The 21,303-nt window shown below is 38.2% G+C and overlaps 1 protein-coding gene across 1 annotated transcript in view; it reads left to right on the forward strand.

The window, feature by feature from the left end:
* Positions 1 to 21,303, forward strand: part of LOC148953470 (transmembrane protein 53-like) — a 69,107-nt gene that overhangs the window by 22,037 nt on the left and 25,767 nt on the right. Inside the window, exons 4-5 of the mRNA XM_089088549.1 lie at positions 216 to 409; positions 15,374 to 15,484. Coding sequence (XP_088944675.1) covers positions 216 to 409; positions 15,374 to 15,484 — 305 coding nt within the window. The remainder of the gene's footprint in view (positions 1 to 215; positions 410 to 15,373; positions 15,485 to 21,303) is intronic.

Genomic DNA, 21,303 nt, shown 5'->3' on the forward strand with positions numbered 1-21,303 from the left:
TAAGTTTTCCCATCAAAAATTAAATACTTCTTTTTTTCTCAATTTTAAAAGATATATACGGTTGTGTTAGCTTCCAATTAACCATTTCTAACAGTCAAATTTTGTTTTCACTGTCCTTGGCACTCTAATAGAACTTTTCTAGGTAGTCGTTTGTTAGGCCTGTATTTTTATTAAATTATCTTGTATTATCTTATTAATGTTCGTGTTTTCCTCAGAGGCGCAGAAACAGAGCAAGGTCAAAGTGATAACATCAGAAAATGAAAGACCTATAGCTTTGATATTTTCTTGGATGCTTGCCAAGGAAAAGCATGTCACAAAGTTTGCAAAATTTTATATTTCCAATGGCTATGATGTGATCAATATAAGCATCAATCCGATGCAGCTACTTTTTCCTGTATCTGGCAGCCAGGTTTGTTATATTTAATCATGCTTATATGTGTTTTCTGTTTACTGTTTTTGTATCATACATTTATTGTTCCTTCAGAGGCGCAGAGACATAGCAAGGTTAGAGTGATTACATCAGAAAATGAAAGACCCATAGCTTTGGTACTTTCTTGGATGCTTGCCAAGGAAAAGCATGTTGCAAAATTTTCAAAATTTTACGTTTCCAATGGTTTTGACGTTATCAATGTAAACGTCAGCCCGAAGCAGCTGCTATTTCCAGTAACTGGTAGTCAGGTTTGTTCATTTTCTTACATTTTTTTGCTGGTTTGAGGAAATTAATCCCTATTTGGAAGGGTTTAATTGCTTTTGATAGTGTGAACTTGGTTGCACGCATAAGAATTTTCTTTCTGGTAGGTTTACTGTCAAACTAACCTCTTCTTTTTATCATAAAAAATATAAGTCTTTTATTGTTGTGTCCTAATTTTAACTAATTTGTGCCTTTATCGATTTCTTCAGGAGATGCTATAACAAAGCACATGATTGAGGCTTTTGACTATCTATCCTTGTAAGAAAGCTCCCTAAAACATTTTTGAACAAATTTTTTTTTGCTCAAACATATAAGCCAAGTAAACTAAGCCAAAAAATGAAGTAATTTTTTCACCAAATAATAGGTGCCTCACAATCTAAACCAGCAATTCTTTGAAGCTCTCTGATGTTAGTTTGGGCAAAACTACATGAAAAAATTCGTTCCCTCTGGTTCGGGAGGGTCATTCAGACCCCTGAAGCATTCAGACGCCGTCTTTGCCTCTATTGGTCGTTGAAAACTTCGACTGTGCGGCCTCATTGTAAGGGAGGGTTTGAAATTCTAGATCATACCGGAATAGGGATCTGCTTGGCTAAAACGCATAGAGGGTGCCGTAGGGTTAAGATCCCTACGGTCAAATAAGTTTCCAAGAAACATTTAAAAATCATGGTGACTCAAACTCCACGATTAGCCATGGACTTGGAACAGGACACAAGTAGGTTGTTTTATGCCACTTCCTCAGTTGACTTGTTGATTGATTGATTTCTTCTTTTGAACAACACTGAACGTCTGTTCTGATCTTCTGAACCACTGTCGATCCTAAGGATCCATAAAGATATTAAATTTCGTATTTCAAACAACGTGATATGGAAAAAGGGAAGGCTAGAAAGGTTACCCCCTATTTCACCCTATTCTCAAGACGAGATTTTTCCGATCCGGCTCCAATTGAGTCTATACAGTTAATGATTATATGTTGCTTAATATTTTTTTTGTCTAATCTTCAACATAAAAATGCATGAAGCACTTCTAAAATAATTTACGACGCCTTATTCATTTTGCTTCTGGTGTTACATTTTGCATTTTTTTTTTTTTATTTACAAACGGGTTACAATAAATAAATAAACAAACATCTTATTTAAAAAACACAATCCAATGCATTACTGCATGCCGGACAAAAACCCTAAAAAAGAAAAACACTTAAAAAAAAAAGATATTTTCTTTTATTATCTTTTATTTCCTCGGACCCTAATATAACCCAAAAAGGGTCCAACCCAAAAACAAATAAATGTCTTCTCTCGCCTCGCTCTCCCACCCCTCCAAAGAAAAAGTGGGAACTTGAGAATCATCCACGCAAACAACCATACACAACTCACAACATTCACAAAAAGAGAGGAGAAAGAAAAATAAATAAAAAAAGGAAATAAATCACTCATCCATTCAAAACCCAAACAATCATCTCACCAACAACATTCAACCAATCATTCTCTACACCCAACCACTAAAATCTTACATATTGAGAAAAACAGCTTACTCTGAGGGAATTTCGAAATTCATCCAGATCTGTCTTGTTTTTTACCACATAGGGAAGTTTGTTCCAGACAGCCGGGCCATAAAAACGGATAGAAAATGCAGACCTTGTTGTTACAGGGAACGGGGTTCGTATTGAATGGGCATTTCTTGTCTCATACCTGTGTTGAGCTTCAGTAAATCCAATCGACAAACATGCAGGTAGCGGGTTGTTAAAACTTTTAAACATGAATAATGCCGTATAAAACTTAACTATGTTAAACAGTGGCAGAATATTAATACCGTTGTATTGCCTTCGAACCGAGTCAGAACCTTGCATTCCAGATAAAACACGAACAGCTTTATTTTGTAGAACCCTCAGTGGCAGTAGATAAGAGCTAAATGTCGCTGACCAAACCCTTACACAATATAACAAATACGGATGAACCAGCGAGAAATACAGCATTGTTAAAATTTTAGGAGGGAAAAAATGCTTCAGTTTCCGCAGCATTCCAACATTCCTGGCAATTTTTGTACACAGTGATTCAATATGAGGTTTAAACACAAGATACTCGTCAACTTGGACACCAAGAATTTGGACATAATTATATCTCTGGAGATATCCACGTTCTAGTTGAATACCATGGATCTAAGGATACTAATTAGTACTTCTTCCATATAGAATAAATTTACTTTTACTATGATTAAAACATAATTTATTTACACGCATCCATCTTTCAATACAACTCATTCCTGTATTTAAAAGCAGAAATTAATCTGCCTCAGTCACAGCTGCCACAGAATACTGTGTGTCATCAGCGAAGCTAGGCAATATCATCAAAATAGCATTGGTTCTGTCCTGTTTCTTTTTTTTTTATAGTCCGCTGATATCTGCTGATAAGAGTCTAACCTCCGCGGTTTTTACAGAAAGTGTGACTTCAGACCGGATTGATGAATGTGACGTTTAATTTTGGAAAGCTACGTATCATTTTCGCCTACAGCCAAAAAGGATGGTTTTCGGTATCCATTGAGCCAGAGCCTAGAGTGTGTGAGTTGAATTGGAGATATATAGTGGAGAGGACGATCTAAAGTTATGCAGCCAAGCTTTCTTTCCATGGAGTCATGTTTTTTGCTTTTGACTAGAAAGCTCTGTTCTTGCAGGAAAGCAGGGAGGCACCAGTTTCAAATCGAAGTTTGAAATAAAGTATACACAGGCTTAAAATACGCAATAATTAACTGGCCCTATTGTCAAAGAAAATAGAGCTTTCACTTTGCTTCTTTTTAAGCAGTGATATTAGAAAGTTGGCCCGTGGAAAGACAATCAACTTATGAACCACGACAGATAGATTCTATTTTCAAAGCTGATCAATAGTCCTTGATCAATTATCAAAGTTAATTACACCATTTTTTTTATACAAAATTCGCTCAAGCAATACACCATTTTAGAGATTTCGAGGGGTTAGCAACTTTAATGTTGTGGTAACCAATTAAAAAAATCTGCTTAAAATTTTAAGACAGGGAAGAGACTTGGAAGTAACTATTGGCTGTTTTACCTTAGTTGTCTTTGCGACGAGGGGTTAAAACTTCTGCTACTTGGTGTACCTATTATTTGCTTGTGATATGTTTGAGGGTACGAAAAATTCAGTTTCATGTCCACTATGGAGAGGGACGTGCACATAAAATAGGGCCTCGTCTTGATTGACATAATTCATCCTGCCAGCTGTAGGGCCGGCTTTGATTTGACAGCCAACCGAAGCCTTCAAAATTTTCGAAGGCAGTTCAATCATATTCGCTTTCCAAAAATAGCCGACTGTCCAAAAATTATCCGCCTCCAAGAAAATGCTGCTGGCAGGGCGAATGATGCCAATGAAGACGAAGCTTAAGTATTTTGATGGAGCGATCCACATTAAATTTTCTTTAATTTCTAGATGAGCTGGTCTGTTAGGATACAATAAAGTTTTTGCGTAAATTGTAATTTTTTAGTTTCCTATGCGTGCAACTTAAATTGGAATATATTTCTTAACTTTTAGGGACTTTAATTCAACTTATCTTATTTAATAATTTAAAACAAAACTTTTACTGCAAAGGAAGTTTTTCAAACAAAATTAAAGAGCTACATTAAAGCGAGGACAAAGAGAAATAAAGTTCTAGCGCAATATGACTATAAATCATTGTCAATAAATAAGTGAAACCCATTCCAATCAGAAATAACAAAAGATAATTTAGTCAAACTTACGACGAACCGGAATTACCCTAAAAAGGAGTAGCACTAACACCCCCTATCCCTTCTAAGCACCAACGCGTCATTTTCACTTTACTGAAAAGAAAATATATTTGAAACGTTTTAACTTTAATAATGACATTAATGAATCCAAAATTGCTATGCCTTTCAGGATCTCAATATATGTAATATCAATATATATTAAACTATCAATCAACATTCATTCAGTAGTCTTGGTGATTATGGTGATTCTCTCTCTCTCTTTTTGTTGTTGATGTTATGACAGATAAAAACACAACTCACAATAAATTTTTTTTTATTTCGAGAGTGTGATTAATATTCGTTTCACGCTTGAATTATTATTTGACTTTATTTCTGCTCCTCTTAGATTTAATGTAGCTCTGCTTTTCTTTCAAAAAGTTCTTTTGTCGAAAAGGTTTTTTATTTAAATTAACCGAATAACAAAACCTATGTGTAAGCAATAGGCATCTTGCATAACTTATATCTCTTGCCTCGGAAGCTGTGGGGGTCATGTCATTCCCAGAGGCGTAGCTATTCAACCCTTCTACTATTTTGTCCAAAATGGCTATCTCAAAATTTTGTTTGGATGTCTTTGGGAGGGTGTGCGTGTAACTGAACCACAAGCAACTGAACCCGTGTAACTGAACCACCGTGCAACTGAACCCCCGTATAACCGAACACACGTGCAACTGAACCCTCGTGTAACTGAACCCCCGGGCAACTGAACCACCGTACAACTGAACCACCGTGCAACTGAACCACCATGCAATTGAACCACCATGCAATTGAACCACAGTGCAACTGAACCATCGTGCAATTGAACCACAGTGCAACTGAACCACCGTGTAACTGAACCATCTTACAACTGAACTACTGAACTTAGATTTTCAGTTCTCTAAAAATATTAGGCAATATCATTGGGTAAAACACAAGTTAGAATTTTTACATGTTCAACCTTGTTGAAATTGTTTGTTTCTTAAATTCATGATATAAACGCCTGTCAAAAGTATTCATGAACAAACTTTGTTTTATTTTTTGGAAAAGAAAAATAAGATCTGATGTCACAAACCATTAAAGCTGATTTATTGCTCTTTTTTTTCAGATGAATCAGACCTTTCTGGACAGTAAGTAATAAGCATATATGTTGAAAATATTTGACCTTTGTGAATCTAGATAACGAATTTTGATCAGATGTCTTTGAGAAGATTGCAGCTAAAAAGGACTTGGGAGGGGGACTGGTTGCGCTCCAGCCTTTTTTTTTCAACATTCCTTCAACTTGCCCTGAAAGTTTTAACTTCATACCCTCAGGTTTATAACCTTAGCTGTTCTCGACACATTGCAGATACAACGTCTTTTAAAACTGGATGCGCATAATACCTCCTGATTTAGTTGAAGATGCTCCTAAATATTTTCCGAACAATGTGACGGCTGATACCATCCGCCATTGTAAATGTTCCTGGTATTTCCTTTTCACAACCAATAAAGGAATAAATGCCTTTTGATTGTGTTTGGCATTCTTCTTGAAATTTTCCTAAGGTTTGACCTTAATGCTGCATGCTTTTTTTTATTTATGGGATCAAACATGCCATCTATTCTTTATAAAAAAAAACTTGTATGTTAACAATAGGCAACTTGTATAACTTACAGCCCTTGCACCAGAGGCTGAGGGTTGTGAACCATTGTTATTTAACTATGGCATAGTTTCCATAGTCAAAATTTAGATCGGATGTATTTTGGGAAAAAATAGGGTGGAGTGGAAACCCTCCGATCACTTTTAACTCTGAAAAAGTGCATTGGAAATTTTGATTTCCAATCGAATGAACCCCCCTCCAAAGTTCATAGAAAAATTTGTTTTACGAAAACATAAAGAAAGAAAAACGAGCAAAAATGGTGTTTTTAAAGGCCAAATGAAAATGCTGAAAAAACACAACAAAGCGAATATTTCGAGAGTACAAACGGCTCTCTTCTTCAGCGTGAAACGAAATAATGTATCCAATGAAAGTGCCGAAAAAAAAACTACAAAAAACACACGCGAAAAGTCAATGTGAAAAGAACCAAAAAACCAAAGAAAAAACCAAAAACTTAAAAGATGAATAAAATTCAATAAAAGTCAAAAGTGATAAGAACTAAAACCAAATACCAAACAACCATAAAAGCGAGTTATTCGCCAATATCCGCGATTTGCACAAAATCCAGAAAATTATGAACTGCCACAAAATTTTTGGATTTTGTGCAAATCACGGATATTGGCGAATAACTCGCTTTTATGGTTGTTTGGTATTTGGTTTTAGTTCTTATAATTTTTGGCTTTTATTCAATTTTATTCATCTTTTAAGTTTTTGGTTTTTTCTTTGGTTTTTTGGTTCTTTTCACATTGACTTTCCGCATTTGTTTGTTTGTTTTTTTTTTTTTTTTTGGTTCGGCACTTTCCCTGGATACATTATTTAGTTTCGCCCTGAAGAAGAGAGGCGTTTGTCCTCTCGAAATATTCACTTTATTGTGTTTTTTCAGTATTTTCATTTGGCCTTGAAAAACCCCATTTTTGCTCGTTTTTCTTTCTTTATGTTATGTCAGGCCAATGTGGTTTAAGAAATTATGTTCTACAAAAACCTTGTGTGTTAAGCAATGAGCAACTAGCTTAACTTACAACCCTTGCCCCAAATGCTGCTGGTGGGGTTGTTAACCCCAAAGGCAAGGTTATTTGACCTTTAGACTATTTTGAACAAAATGTTTATTTTTATTTTGATCGGATGTATTTGGGCGGGGGATGTCGGTTAAGAGGGAGAGGCTGATTGTCCTCTGATTACCTTTGATTCTTCAAAATTGAACTTGAACTTTCAATTTCCAATCGAATGAGCCTCCTTCAAAGTTTTTACGACCATCCCTTCAATAAAAACCTTAAATTTTAACAATTGGTAACTTGCAATAACATATAGATTGCTGATACAGGTGTATCAGCAATTTTTTTTGGAACGGCTTAGCGTATCAAGATGAAATTTCTGGAGCGTGTGCCTACTACTACTGCTTTTAATACTGCTGCTACTACCGTTACTTTTACTACTAATTCAACACTATTATTGCTACTACTGCTCCTACTACGACCTCTACTACTATTAAACTAGGACTTTTAAGGCTACGCATATCAAGTTGAAAATTTGACAGAATGGGGTATTTAAGGGGGAACTTGAACTAAATCAAAAGACACTATGTGCATGCAGATTCTCAAAATGGCGTATCTCAAAAAGGGATTTGTGTATTAATTTGAAATTTTCAGAGAGCGCTTAAAGGGAAAGTCAATTCACCAAAAGGAAATATGTGCACGCTCAGGCATGGATTTACCACTAGGTCTCTAGGCCCGGACCTAGGGGCGCATAATGCCAGGGGGAGCAATAAATTATCACTGAGTAATTTTTTCCTGACAAATCTGGACTGATGTGATTTATCGTCGCCAGGTGCACTCTGCCGCCACGCTGCCTATTCACAGAAAAGTGACTTTAAAACAACACAGGAATTTCATGGTCACTTCTAAACTGTCAGATGTCTCCCAAGAATGGTAGCTGAGAGTTCCGTATTACCCCTCTCTTTCATTACTTTTCGCTCATCAGTTTTGTTCTGTTAATTGCTTCCATTAGCCCCGAATTTTTGGAAATAACACCGAAAATCTTGCAAAAACGGAGCGACAAAAACCCTTGGTTCTTAAGCGTCAAAGCTTTAAATGCGGCCCTGTGCACGGTACTGCTAATGCTATTAATATTTTAATTACATTTACTACTACTGCTACTGCAACAACTACTACTACTACTAGTTTGAATGCTACTTCTATTGCAACGACTTGTAAGCTAAAAGTATTAAGATGAAAATTAAGGAACTTCATGAACATATAGGTTATCAAAAGGATATATCGGCAATGGGATAGTAACAGCTAATTGTATTAAGTTGAAGCTTCTAGAACTTGATGAGAGGAATGTTCAGCTGACCAAAAGGCAATATGTTAATACTACTGCTACTACTAGCACTAGTGCTATTACTATTAATACTACTACTAACGCTATTACTGGGACTACCATTACAGCTGTACCTAACGGTAATTAACGGTATGAAGGTGGTGGAATTTTCAGGGAATATTGAGGGTGGAAGGTGAACTGAATCATATCACGCCATCTGTATACAGGTTGTCAAAAGGGCGCATTAGCAATATCCTTGGGACAGTTCGGTGTGTTGAAGAAAATAAAAGGTGCTATGCGCATACTGCTACTAATTCTACTACTGCTACTACGCAAGCTAAGGGTTTTAAGGTGAAGCTGTCAAGGAATATTTTGGCGGATATTGAACTGAATCAAATTGACTATGATTATGCACATTCTCAAAAGGGTTACACAGCAATATTTCAAGAACGGTTTCCATTAATAAGTGAGACCTTTTAGGATAATTTGTGGGCGGGGGACTTCGAACTAATGAAAAGTTCAAAGTTTGCAATAAAACCAGAATAAACACTTTATCGGGCCATGCTTTTGGCGATAGACCCAATCCTGAAAGTTTCATTCAATTTAGAGGGTTTAGGGGCTACACTGTAGAATAATACAAGTTAGAAACCGCAAATGAGCCATATGATAGATGGCTCTCGCGCCGTTGAGGCTGCAAGTCATTCTATCCTAGTTTAACTTGTTCAGTGCCTTGAAATACTCCTCCCTTTGCGATGAAAGTGATATTAATCAAAACTGTATTAATAGTGCTATTCTTTGTGACTGAGGCTGCTGCTGAAAACTGGATTGATCAATGCAAAAAAGGTACTTTCATTTCTTTTGCTGTTTTGGCGCCATCTGTCATAGCCACACTCGTCACACTGAGAATTTATAAAAATATAGATGACGTTCCCTTCGTTCGCAAGCGAACAAGAAGAGGACGCAGAGGTGGCAAAAAGAAATTTAAGATTGACGTGTTAGTCACCTACGGACGATTGGCCAGCCAAAAGTCTAAGCGTGAGAGGTGTTTAGTCTCAATCCTGCGCGTGAGCCTCCCGCCCCGGCTGATCCCTGACAACAATGCTCCTACCAATGATTTTGGGTCTGATTGTCCTCCAGTATTATCGCCGCAGGTTCTCTCTTGTAAACACCAACTTCCAAACTTCCTTCTGAGCAACGTCCGCTCACTAACGAATAAAGTAGATGAGTTAGATGTCATTCTACGTCGGAATAATATCCATATCGCCGCAATTACCGAAACATCGCAGCTCGACGAAACAAGCGGAAGGATGGCTGGTTACAAGGTTTTCTTGAACACTAGAACAGACAGGATTTGCGGAGGTGTTGCCCTGTATGTACGCGATGACATCCCCTGCAAATATTTAGATAACTTCAATGACCCTAACCATGAAGCGATCTGGGCATTATGCAAGCCAAAACATTTACCACGAGATGTCTCTTGCATCATTATTGCAAGTATCTACTATCCTGAAAGCGCCAAAAACAGACGGCTGTTGGTATCCTACCTTCAGTCTACGTTAGACACATTACGACAGCGGTATAGCCGCCCGGGCTTCATAATAGCTGGTGACTTCAACCAAACAAAGAAACAATGGCTTGCCAATACGCTGGGTATGTCACAAGTGGTCAAGATACCCACCCATGTGACCGGGAGCACCCTTGACCTTATTCTTACAAACCTTGCTCCATATTACAAAGACGTGTCTTCGAACGGGCTATTGGGCAAATCAGACCATCAAACTCTGTTGATGAAGGCAAAAAGTGAAATCAGGAAGCTTAAGAAAATAAAAGTACTCCGGAGACCTATCACGAAGTCTGCTATTAATACGTACGGAATGTGGGTCGGTACTCACTGCTTCAGCGAAGTATACAACGAAAGCGATGTCAACAGGAAAGCAGAAATATTTCAGTCCCTACTCTATGACAAATACTTAGAAGTTTTCCCGGAAAAGCAATTTGTCGTGAGGGAATCTGACAAGCCCTGGACCACTCCAAAAATAAAAAAAAAAGCTGAGTCGCGAAAAAACCACAGTAAGGCAGTCAAGTGGTGACGCAACGTCGTTACGATTATTAAGAAACAAAATAGTTAGCCTTTGTCGCGAGGCAAGAAAGTCCTTCGGAAAATCCCTTTCGGACCCTGAAATAAAAAAGGATCCCCGTAAATGGCACCGTCTAGTGAGGCAGATTGCTGGAAAAACAGTATCATCCAGTATCCGTATTCTGAACGATGATGGGTCACTCGTGAGTGCAAATGACGTCAACTATTACTTTACTGACATTTGTACATCTTTTCCTGCCCCAACTAACACTGAAATAGAGAATCTACTGTCAATATGCCCTGACGAAGGTGAAATCAAAATAGTTGAGCATCAAGTTTTCAAAGAGCTGAACAAGTTGTGTCCATCCAGTAGCTCTTTTCCTGAAGAGCTGCCTATAAGGTTAATACGAGAGTTCTCTCTTTTCCTCACCAAGCCACTTGGACACATCATCAGCGAATGTTTCGCCCAGTCAACTTTCCCGTCGTGCTGGAAATGTGCATTTGTGCGTGTTATACCGAAGACTAAAACACCCAAATGTTGCAACGAGTTACGACCGATATCAATCACATCTACCTTTGCAAAAGTCACCGAGTCATTCATCCTGCATGAATTGCTCAAGCAAACGCGGGAAAACATAGACCGTTACCAGTATGGCGGCCTCAAAGGTTGCAATACCTCGATATACCTCGTGCGCCTAGTTGACATTATCTTTAAGTGGCTTGACAAGGGCAGTACCTTCATCGACCTAGCTCTCGCCGATTTCAGGAAGGCATTTGACCTGATTTGTCATCTTACGGCAGCAAAAAATATGCGAGCAATGGGCGCACAGAAGCGGTCTCTTGCATTAGTGATGAGCTTCCTTCAGGACAGAATGCAGTGTGTATTTCCATTGTTTGAAGGTGACTTGATCTCATACTGGTCTAAACTTACCTGTGGAGCCCCTCAGGGTACAAGACTTGCTGGTTTCATATTTATCTCCCTCATCAACTTCCTCCTTCAGAATTTCGAAGAGCGACTCAAATTCGTCGACGATTTATCATTTGTCCTCAAATACCTCGTCAGAGAAGGTGTAATCGAACGTCAGTTCAGCGAGACCCTTCTGGCCTCCTTCTCTGAGGACTGTGAACGTTACAACTCGACACTGAATGCAGATAAATCAATGATCCTCAGGTTTTGCCCCTTAAAACGTGATCTGGAATTCCCGCAAGTCCCTTTCCCTGTTGTTCCATCTGCAAAAATCCTCGGAGTCACATTATCGATGGACTGCATATTCACCGAACACGTGGAGAAGGTTATTAAGGCTGGCAATGCATCACTTCAGACCTTAGTCCTGATGCGCAGGTTTGGCTGCGACGCTCAAAGCCTAAAAAATGCCTATATTACGTATGTGAGACCTCTACTCGAATACGCCGTCGCTGTCTGGCGACCTTTTGTCCAGAGCACCCACTACCTTTGCGATGACCTTGAATCTTTGCAGAAACGAGCTGTTAACATAATCGTTGGTAACAGAAGTGACGACTACAAAAAACTCTTGCAAGAACTGAACCTTGAATCTCTCAGCAACAGACGATTATCATTGATCATGTCCCTCGGCAAGTCACTGCTATCTTCGCCGAATCACAGACTGATCCTCCCACCTGATGCTCCTGTGAACCAAAGAACCAGATCCCAGTCGAAGCTACAACCCCCTGTCTGCAGGACCAACCGCTACCAAAACACGTTTGTCCCCTTTTTCGTAGAAGCATACAACAAGACTTAGTGTTATTTGAATTCACGTGTTAGTGTTTTTATAGTGTTATTTGTATTTTTTTTTTTTCATATTGTTGTAAAGACGACATAAATTAGCCATGGCTACGCTGTTCGATCTTAATAAACCTATGTCTATGTCTATGTCTAAATGAAGCGAGAAATAGATTTTGAGCTTTTAATCAGCCTTAGTTCAAACTTATTTTTAGGCCTTGACTTTTATTCAAGATTTGATTTAAATGAGGTTTGGGTTAAAGGAGGCTTGAGTTAAATGGGGGTTTGTTAGAACGAGGGTTCTGCATGTAACTCTATAGCCCCTTTTTTGTTTTCCCCAAAACCCCCATGTTTTCTATGATCATTTGTTTTAGCTTCTGTTCGTGTTGGGTTTCTTTTTTTGTAGTAATTTCTGATCATTTTGGGTTTGAATTATTATAGGAATTTATTTATGCTAGTCTTTGGTTTAATATGGCTCTTTACCTTTCTTTGAAAAATTGTTTTTCTAAAGAATCTTTTTAATTAATTTAAAGAAAGCGCAACCAAAAGCGACTTTTTGTTATCTAAATTCTCAAAGTTCCGACATTTTCAGTAAAGATTTTATTACTTAACGTTCAGGAAAGGTCTGATTCATCTAAGAAAAAAAAAATTAAACTAAAAGTTTCCAAACACAAAGAGAAAGTAGCTTTTGTGGCGGCTCCACCGAAGCAGCTAATTAACCTTTTTCAAACCAAACGATAACCAACTACGAGCGTAGAAAATATCACAAAATGAAAACAACAAAATAAGCAAAGTGGTAAAAAAACATTACGGTATGTAGACAGTGAGAACCGCCGTTTATCCCCCATGTAGACAGTGAGAACCGCCGTTTATCCCCCCCCTCCCGCGAAAAACATCCCTTGAGGAAAATATCCCGCGGAAAATAAAACCTCACGGAAAATACTCCCCCAGAAAATACTTACCCGTGGAAAATCTCCCCCCCCCCCAAAAAAAAAACCTCTTGCGGTTGGTTAGTCTCCAATCACTTTTGGCCTATAAAAAAGGCTAGAAATGCCTAGTGATTATCAAAGAATTTCTTCCTCCATCCTCCTGTCGTCTCTCCCTTAGAGCTAATTCCGTATTTATTTGAAGGCTCAATAAGAGCTGAGATGTTTCGGCATCGAAATGCACCCTTTGAGGTATCTCCCTCTCTTCCTAGCTACAAAACATTCAGATAACCCCATTGCAGAAGTTTCAGTTCCTTTTTAAGTTTTTTGATTTGTCTATTGCTTACAGATAGTATTTGTCACTGGGAAACATACAGAAATTTTTCGCGTGGGGGTTTTCTAGGGGATTCTTCATGAGAAGAAAGTATTTGCATGGAAGGAGGGGGAGATTTACAAATAAATTCCTCTTTTCCACTTCCCTTGGAACTTCTCAGTTAAACTAAAAAATAACACGACTCAAAGAAGATTTTTAACTTTTGAAGACCATAATTTCCGCGAGAGGGGTATTTTCAGGTGAGGGGTTTCCGTGGGTGGAGGAGGGAAAATTTTCCGTGGGGGAGAGGGGTAAACGCCTAGATCCGTAGAAAGTGTCAGGGTGAAGGGAAACCCCATTAACAGACATAAAAAAGAGAAATAAATCTGGATTTAAGAGTTTATGACGTCCGATTTTCTTTGTTTTTGTGACAACAAAACAGCATTTTTATAAATCATCTTGATAGTAATTTATATACAACCTAAAAAAGCAAACAATTCCAACAAGGTTGAACATGTAGAGATTCTATCTTGTGTTTTACCCAATGTAAGTACGGTGGTTGAGTTGCACGAGGGTTTAGTTACACGAGGGTTCAGTTGCACGGTGGTTCAGTTGCACGGTGGTTCAGTTGCATGGTGGTTCGGACGGTGGTTCTGTTGCACGGTGGTTCAGTTATACGGGGGTTTAGTCAAATGGGGTTGAGTTGCACGGGGGGTTGCGTTGCACGAGGGTTCAGCTAAAGGGAGTTCAGTTGCACTAGGGTTCAGTTGCACCGTGGTTCAGTTGCACGGTGGTTCAGTTGCACGGTGGTTCAATTGCACGGTGGTTCAGTCGCACGGTAGTTCATTTACAGTGGTTCAGTTGCTTGGGGTTCAGTTACAATGGAACCCTTTGGGAGAAGGGCAGCTAAAAAGGGCTCCGAGTTTCTAAGACGACTCCTTCAATTCGAAAACTTAACAGTAGTCATCAAAGCTTCTTTTCTGAACGAATACATTTAATATTTTTGGGTTTGTCTAGATGCACCATTCTGGTTTTACTGTGGTGTGTTTTGTTAGTCTCGGTTGGATTGACAAAAAAAAAAAAAATAAAATAAAAACAAAAAAAAAAAAAAAAAAAAATAAATATAAATATATATATATATATATTCAATACACGTGCCAGTTTTATAACTAAGAATTTCATCTAGATTTACGCTTATTCGCACTTTTCTTTTTTACGCTGACTTATTTGCGTTTGAGAGTTTGACCCAATAAAACTGAATATTTTCAATAACAGATTTTGGAAGACTATTAAGGTTTAAGCTCGTCCAATCTCGCTTAATATGCAGCTTGTTGTTTTGACCAAGCAAATTTTCCTCTTTGGGCGGTGATGGCTTACAAATTTAAAATGTTTTTCTGAAGGCGCTGCCTTTAGAGTGGAAAACCCTGCTTATAATTCACACGTATGCACTGTTAAAACACTACAAGAAAATACCATGTCTATCTAGCCCTTGAGTGTCCTAAAGTCTATACAGGGAAATACCATGTCTATCTAGCCCTTGAGTGTCCTAAAGTCTATACAGGGAAATACCACGTCTATCTAGCCCTTGAGTGTCCTAAAGTCTATAGAGGGAAATACCACGTCTATCTAGCCCTTGAGTGTCCTAAAGTCTATATAAGGAAATACCACGTCTGTGTAGCCCTTGAGTGTTCTAAAGTCAATACAGGGAAATACCACGTCTATCTAGCCCTTGAGTGTCCTAAAGTCTATACAGGGAAATACCACGTCTATGTAGCCCTTGAGTGTTCTGAAGTCAATACAGGGAAATACCACGTCTATCTAGCCCTTGAGTGTCCTAAAGTCTACACAGGGAAATACCACGTCTATCTAGCCCTTGAGTGTCATATAGTCTATATAGGGTAGTTTTTTTTTCCTATTATATATTTTATGCTTTCAGGTCATTGCTGCAGATCTGTTAAAATTTCTCTATACGAACAAAGAACTTAAGCCAAAGGTGGTTCACGGCTTTTCAGTTGGTGGATATGTTTTTGGAGAGGTCTTAACTCATGTATGTTTATCCTTTAGAACTTATTTAAACTACCACGTATTTAGAACTTATTTAGAACTACTACTACTACTACAAGAAAAAAAAAGCCCTTGGCTTTTGCATTTCAAGATTGTCAATGAACCTAATGAAGAAATTAAGAATTGTCAATGGAAAATGAAGATCTTATTTAATAACAAATTAATATGTAAGAAATATATATATATATATATATATATATATATATATATATATATATATATATATATATATATATATATATATATATATATATATATATATATATATATATATATATATATATATATATATATATATATATATATATATATATATATATATATATATATATATATATATACATATATATTTTTATTTTATTTATTTATTTATTTATTACCCGTCAAAAAAGGTACAAAAGACGGAGTATCACTAAAAAAGAAAAAACAAATTACAACACATTACACATAATCGAACAAATTACAAAGACGAGAAACAAAAACTCAATTATACACTGCACTGCAGGTGCCTAAGAAATTTTACTTTTTAAACTCCCAACTACTGAAGGAACATAAGCAATATGATTGATAACTTCAATTCAAAGTCAACGGACTCAATCAACTAGTCTAAATATGACAAGAGACGGTAAAAAGACTAAATATGACAAGAGATGTGCAAATAAAATTAAACGGACAGCGATTTACTGCCTTAGCAAACGGTACCAAGGGTGGGAAGAAACTTTCTCGCTGTACCGTTTAATTTGTTCAACAATAGCTACCATTGGGTACGTAATTTTAAAAATTTTGACAAGTTGCGAATTTCTTGTCCATGGCGGGAGCCGCAACAAGAACTTCGCATATTTAAAAAACGCGGATCTGAGCTTTCTTCTCTCTGTCTTGGGAAAAATTGTCTAAAACGGGTTTAGGTACAGGAAATAGGGAAAGGATACTGCGTTATAAAGTCGAGCCAGAATTAAACGGTTGAAACTTTTCTGCCCGATTTGCGCTATTCATCTAGGGCAGAGAACACAGTTATCCTTCTTCTAAAATGGTTTTCGGAAATCGGGTGAATTAAATTAACAATGGGTTACGATAAGAAGTGTCGGTAGCCAGTAATGAGCGGTCGTTTAGTAAAACTAATATATTATTAACGTACCTTAGATCGACTATCAAAGCAAATCTTTGATCATGAGAAAAGGAGTTTACTTGGCATAAACGAGCCGATCCATATTGCAGACTTAGCAATTCTATTCCAGAATCCTTGAACCACCTGATTTTTGAATGTCAATGCATCCAGCAGGAAGCAATCAATATTAGGAGAATCTTCCATGAGGCAAACCTCCAGCCTGACATCAACGTGTTACTGCTCTCAATCCTACCAGCTAACACTTAAAGACATCTATACAAAAGTATTTTCGATTTCCTAAGACATAATAATGTCTGTAAATAGATGACACAGATGGTAGCAAGACTTGTTCATGTCCCATCATCACCTGCAGATTGAAAATCGTCGTGAAGCCAAAAGGAGACCAAAGTGGACTCCAGAAGGCTAGGCATTCCAAGAAGAAGAAATTTGGCCTGAAAATATTTGGGAAACATGGGAGGGGGTTTAATCAAGATTTTGCCCCAGGCGCAAGAAAGGCCGGAACCGCAATTTGACTCTTGTTTATTTTTATTGGGCAACCATTCAAGCGCAAGTTTGTTGTCATGATGAGTAAAAAAAGTAGTTCTTTCCTTTTCTTTTCTTCGGATTCTTCGTCTAATTTAATAGTGGTTTCAAATTGGATAAGTTGGACTATCTCACTGATCAGCATAAGGTCCATAAGAGTACAAACTTGTTTTTGATGGGTGGATTGTTTTTTTTCTGACCAATCATAGATCATATTGTGTTCTTCAGCTCCGTCTCGTAACTGCTTATACCGGAATGCGAAAGGCCCATGAAAAGTTTTCAAAATATTTTATGATATTGCCCCTTTTCGATTTTTATTATATAATATTGTATTTTTTTGGAGAATGACAGTTACATCATAAGGATCGAACGGATAACACTTATTTGTTGTTGTTTGAATCCCGGTGAGTCCAGTTCAAATTAATTGCGTGATTTCACATGATTTCACCCTTTATAACTTTATGCTGCAGGCCGTAAAAAAATTTGAGCATATATTCTGATTATGTATAGCTGGTTGTTAATTCATCCTCTTTAACCCCTGATGATTTTAGTTTCTGACATGAAATAGATGTTGTTGTATTATTTACGATAACGGTTATTCAAGTTTATTCTTTCAAAGATACTTTAGTAAGTAAGTAAGTTTATTTGTAACCCGCAATATAAAATAAATGCGGGGTAAAAAAAAATATATAATCCACAGGGAAATAATAAGGAAAACACAACATAAATGACGTAACAATATCCATAGAATCACTAATCTGGAAAAAATAAGTGAGGGGGTAAAGTTGACATAAGCCTTGGCGGCTTTACCTTCCTCTATTAGATTGTACCATATGAGATGCGAATACACTGCAGAGCACTAGCAACCAAAGACGAGCATGTAGTCGAAAGTGTATCAGAAAAAGTAATCCCAAGCCATTTCAACTTTGAGACACACTTGAGTAGCATTGTACCCACACGTAAAGGAGGAGCAGGGCTAGAAATATTAAAACACAGAAACTCGCATTTTGAAGCATTTACAGAAAAACCAATCATACTCAAAGCATTAATCAGAACATTTAGATTCTTTGTTAGGCCTGACCTAGTATGACTAACTAGTAGAACATCATCAGCATAGGCAATGTAACTAACAGCAGCATTTTCTAAAAACACAGTAGGCAGCATTTGCAGACAGTCCGCAAGCACAGTTTTAAAAATATATGGAGACACCACACCACCTTGCCTGACTCGCCTTTTTACTGAGATGGGCTCAGATATATCAGACATCCACTTTAACCAAACCAACGAATTGGAATACCATTATTGAAGAACTTTTACGGCGGAAGAATTAACTCCTGCCTTAACTAAGCAATGAAGCAACGTTGTACAACGTTGTCAAAAGCGCCCGATATATCAACAGAGCAAAAATAAAGTGGCCTTTTTTACATTTTCGCCGAGACTAGCAGCTGACCAAGTATATGATGGGCTTGAGAACAACCAAAACTGGCTCTGAACCCAACTTGGTAATCAGAAAAATCACATTTAGTAAAAATTTAAGGCAATGCGGCATACTCGAACACCTTGCTCATGAAACAGGACACTGTAATTGGTTGATAACTGGAACACTGATCTGCGTCCTTTCCCGTTTTCAAAACTGATGTTACGATTCCCGAAAGAAAACTATCTGGACCTAACGACTGGGCTAAACATATCTGAAATAGGAGCTGAATGTGTGTTAACAATAATGGACACTTAATGTTGAAGTGATTGTAACACGGACCATCCATATTAGGAGCACTTGATTTATTAACCCTCTTTAAGCCCCGATAGATATCACCACTAGATATTGACAATATATGGACTTGCAGGGTTCGGACTCGCCTATAAATTCCAATAAATTCCTATATTTTAGTGCACTCCTATAAAATGCCTATATTTTGGCTAAAATCCTATTATTCCTATATTTTCGGCTGAAGAGCACCAAGAACGTTGCTCAGGATTTGCAAATTTCACTGCTGGTTAGGTAATCCAAGATGTGCTTTTCTTTGCTTTTGACTCTGCTGGTAAACTGTGCTGTCTTTCGGTGTAGATCGATAATTAATTACAACTGCTGAGCTGTTTGAACTTAACTAATGCTTTGTGTTGGGATTAGTAAGCTGCTTCTGCCTGGGCTATGCTGTTGTTTTGACTTAGTAGCCTATGTTTTGTTTCTTGTCAACTCTTCAGACCATATTGTCGTAACCTTCCATGCGATGTTCCCCGGTAAGATATGTCCCTATGTGCGAAGAAACTCACGTATCTGATCACCGATGCGCTGCATCCTTACTCTATGCAAATGCTTGTGAAGGACATTCAGTCATATTTTGTACTAGAATATGACGAGACAACCAACAACGCTGGTAATACAGATACGTGTTTGATATTGGTCCTCATACGGAAACGAAATCCAGAGCAGATATGTCTGCACAAGTTTTATGGGCCACGCGACAAGTGATGACATATATAGGAAGATTATGTCAGCCATTGAGCAGAATCAGCTGCCACTTGAAAAACTGATCACGCTTGGAAGTGACGGACCAAACAGCAAAAGCGTTTGGAACAAGTTCAATGCCGAAAAAGAGAAAGTGACGGGAAAGGGAATGTTGAACATTGGTACTTGCAATATCCATATAATTCATAATGCTTTCTTGAAAGGTCTTCTGGTGCTTGGAGAAGAAAGTTCCGGCTTTGTTATTCTTGTGCATTCATTTTTGGACGGCTGGCCTGCACGTTGTGAAGAATATTGAAATTGCCAAAAGAAAGTGGGAGTGCCAGAGAATGCTTTCATGAAGTGTGTCCCAAGCCGCTGGCTGACGATCGGACGTGCCCTCAGCTAGAATCATGCAGCAGTGGCCGGCAATCTTAGAGTACTTCCTGAACTTCGTGCCGAGAGAGAAAAAACTGAAGAATCTTCTGTCCACTCCTAAATTTCTGAAGATTGTGGCTTATATCAAAAGTGTGACGATGAAGGCCCAACTCGAGTTTGTTCTAGCCTCAGCAGAACTGTTCATGAGTTTCACCCAACTGTTTCAGAAAGAAGAGCCTCTCAATCATGTTCTGCACTTAGAGATCAAAAGAATAGTTGTGACGCTTTGTAGACGGGTCTTTACTCCAGATTTTGTGACCAAGACTGCAAATATCTCACCAGAAATGTTGGACCTTGCTGAAAAATTAGCAAAAAAGGCCATAGTTTCAGAAAATGTGGAACGAGCTTTTGGTGAGAAAGCAACACTGAAAGACAAGGCCATTTTCTATGTCGATGTGCGAAAATATTTTATTGCGGGTATTCGCCATATTTTGAACCAATGTACTCTGGAAAAGGATGGTTTTCTTGATGCTTTACGCTATTTTGAGTCCGATTAACATAAAGGATTCAAGAAGCATTGCAGACATAGTGGTTGTGGCACGCGAGATTACGATTGGAGTAAGCTCAGACGTCGCCCAGGCTGAGTGGCTGCTTTTGCGAACGGAAACTGGACCCCGTGAGGACATTACTCGGATCGATCATTTTTGGACATTATTTTGGACTGGTGAATGAGCGCGGAGACAGCAAGAACCCGGAACTTACCAAGCCTATCAAAGCGGTACTGACGTTCTCGCATGGCAGCGCAGATGTTGAGCGTGGGTTCTCGCGTTCTGGTAGGATTCTCGGTGAAGACCAGGCCTTGATGTCTGAACGCGTTCTGGATGGGAGATTCATGGTGTATGCCACGTTGAGGCTTTATGGAGGAAAAACAGAACGGTCTGTTATTACAAAAGAGCTGTTGAATCTTGCACGTTCCGCACGATCTCGGTATCAACAATATCTGGATGAAAAGAATAAAGAAGAGCTATCCGAGAAGAAAAAATCAGCTTTCGAAGAGGACAGCAAGCGGAAGTTGCAGGAGGTCCACGATAAAATAGAAGAAATAGAAGACCTGGAAAGCAAAAGGAAAATACTTAGAGCATCAGAGCAAGAAAAGAGGACAGTAGCACATACTCTACTTCAGGAAGCGACCGACAGAATGAAGAAGGCTGCTGAGTCCAAGAGTTCCATAGACTTTGCCCTAGCTGTTTCTTTGCTCGAATGAGCTGTGAAGTCCCGAACAAGGGAAAGAGAGCAGACGGTAGAATCTGCGAGAATGGAGCAGTCTCTT

This window comes from Artemia sp. Qi Xiang Cuo, chromosome 4 (assembly GCF_049724085.1).
Source record: "Artemia sp. Qi Xiang Cuo chromosome 4, ASM4972408v1, whole genome shotgun sequence".
NCBI classification, from domain to species: domain Eukaryota; kingdom Metazoa; phylum Arthropoda; class Branchiopoda; order Anostraca; family Artemiidae; genus Artemia; species Artemia sp. Qi Xiang Cuo.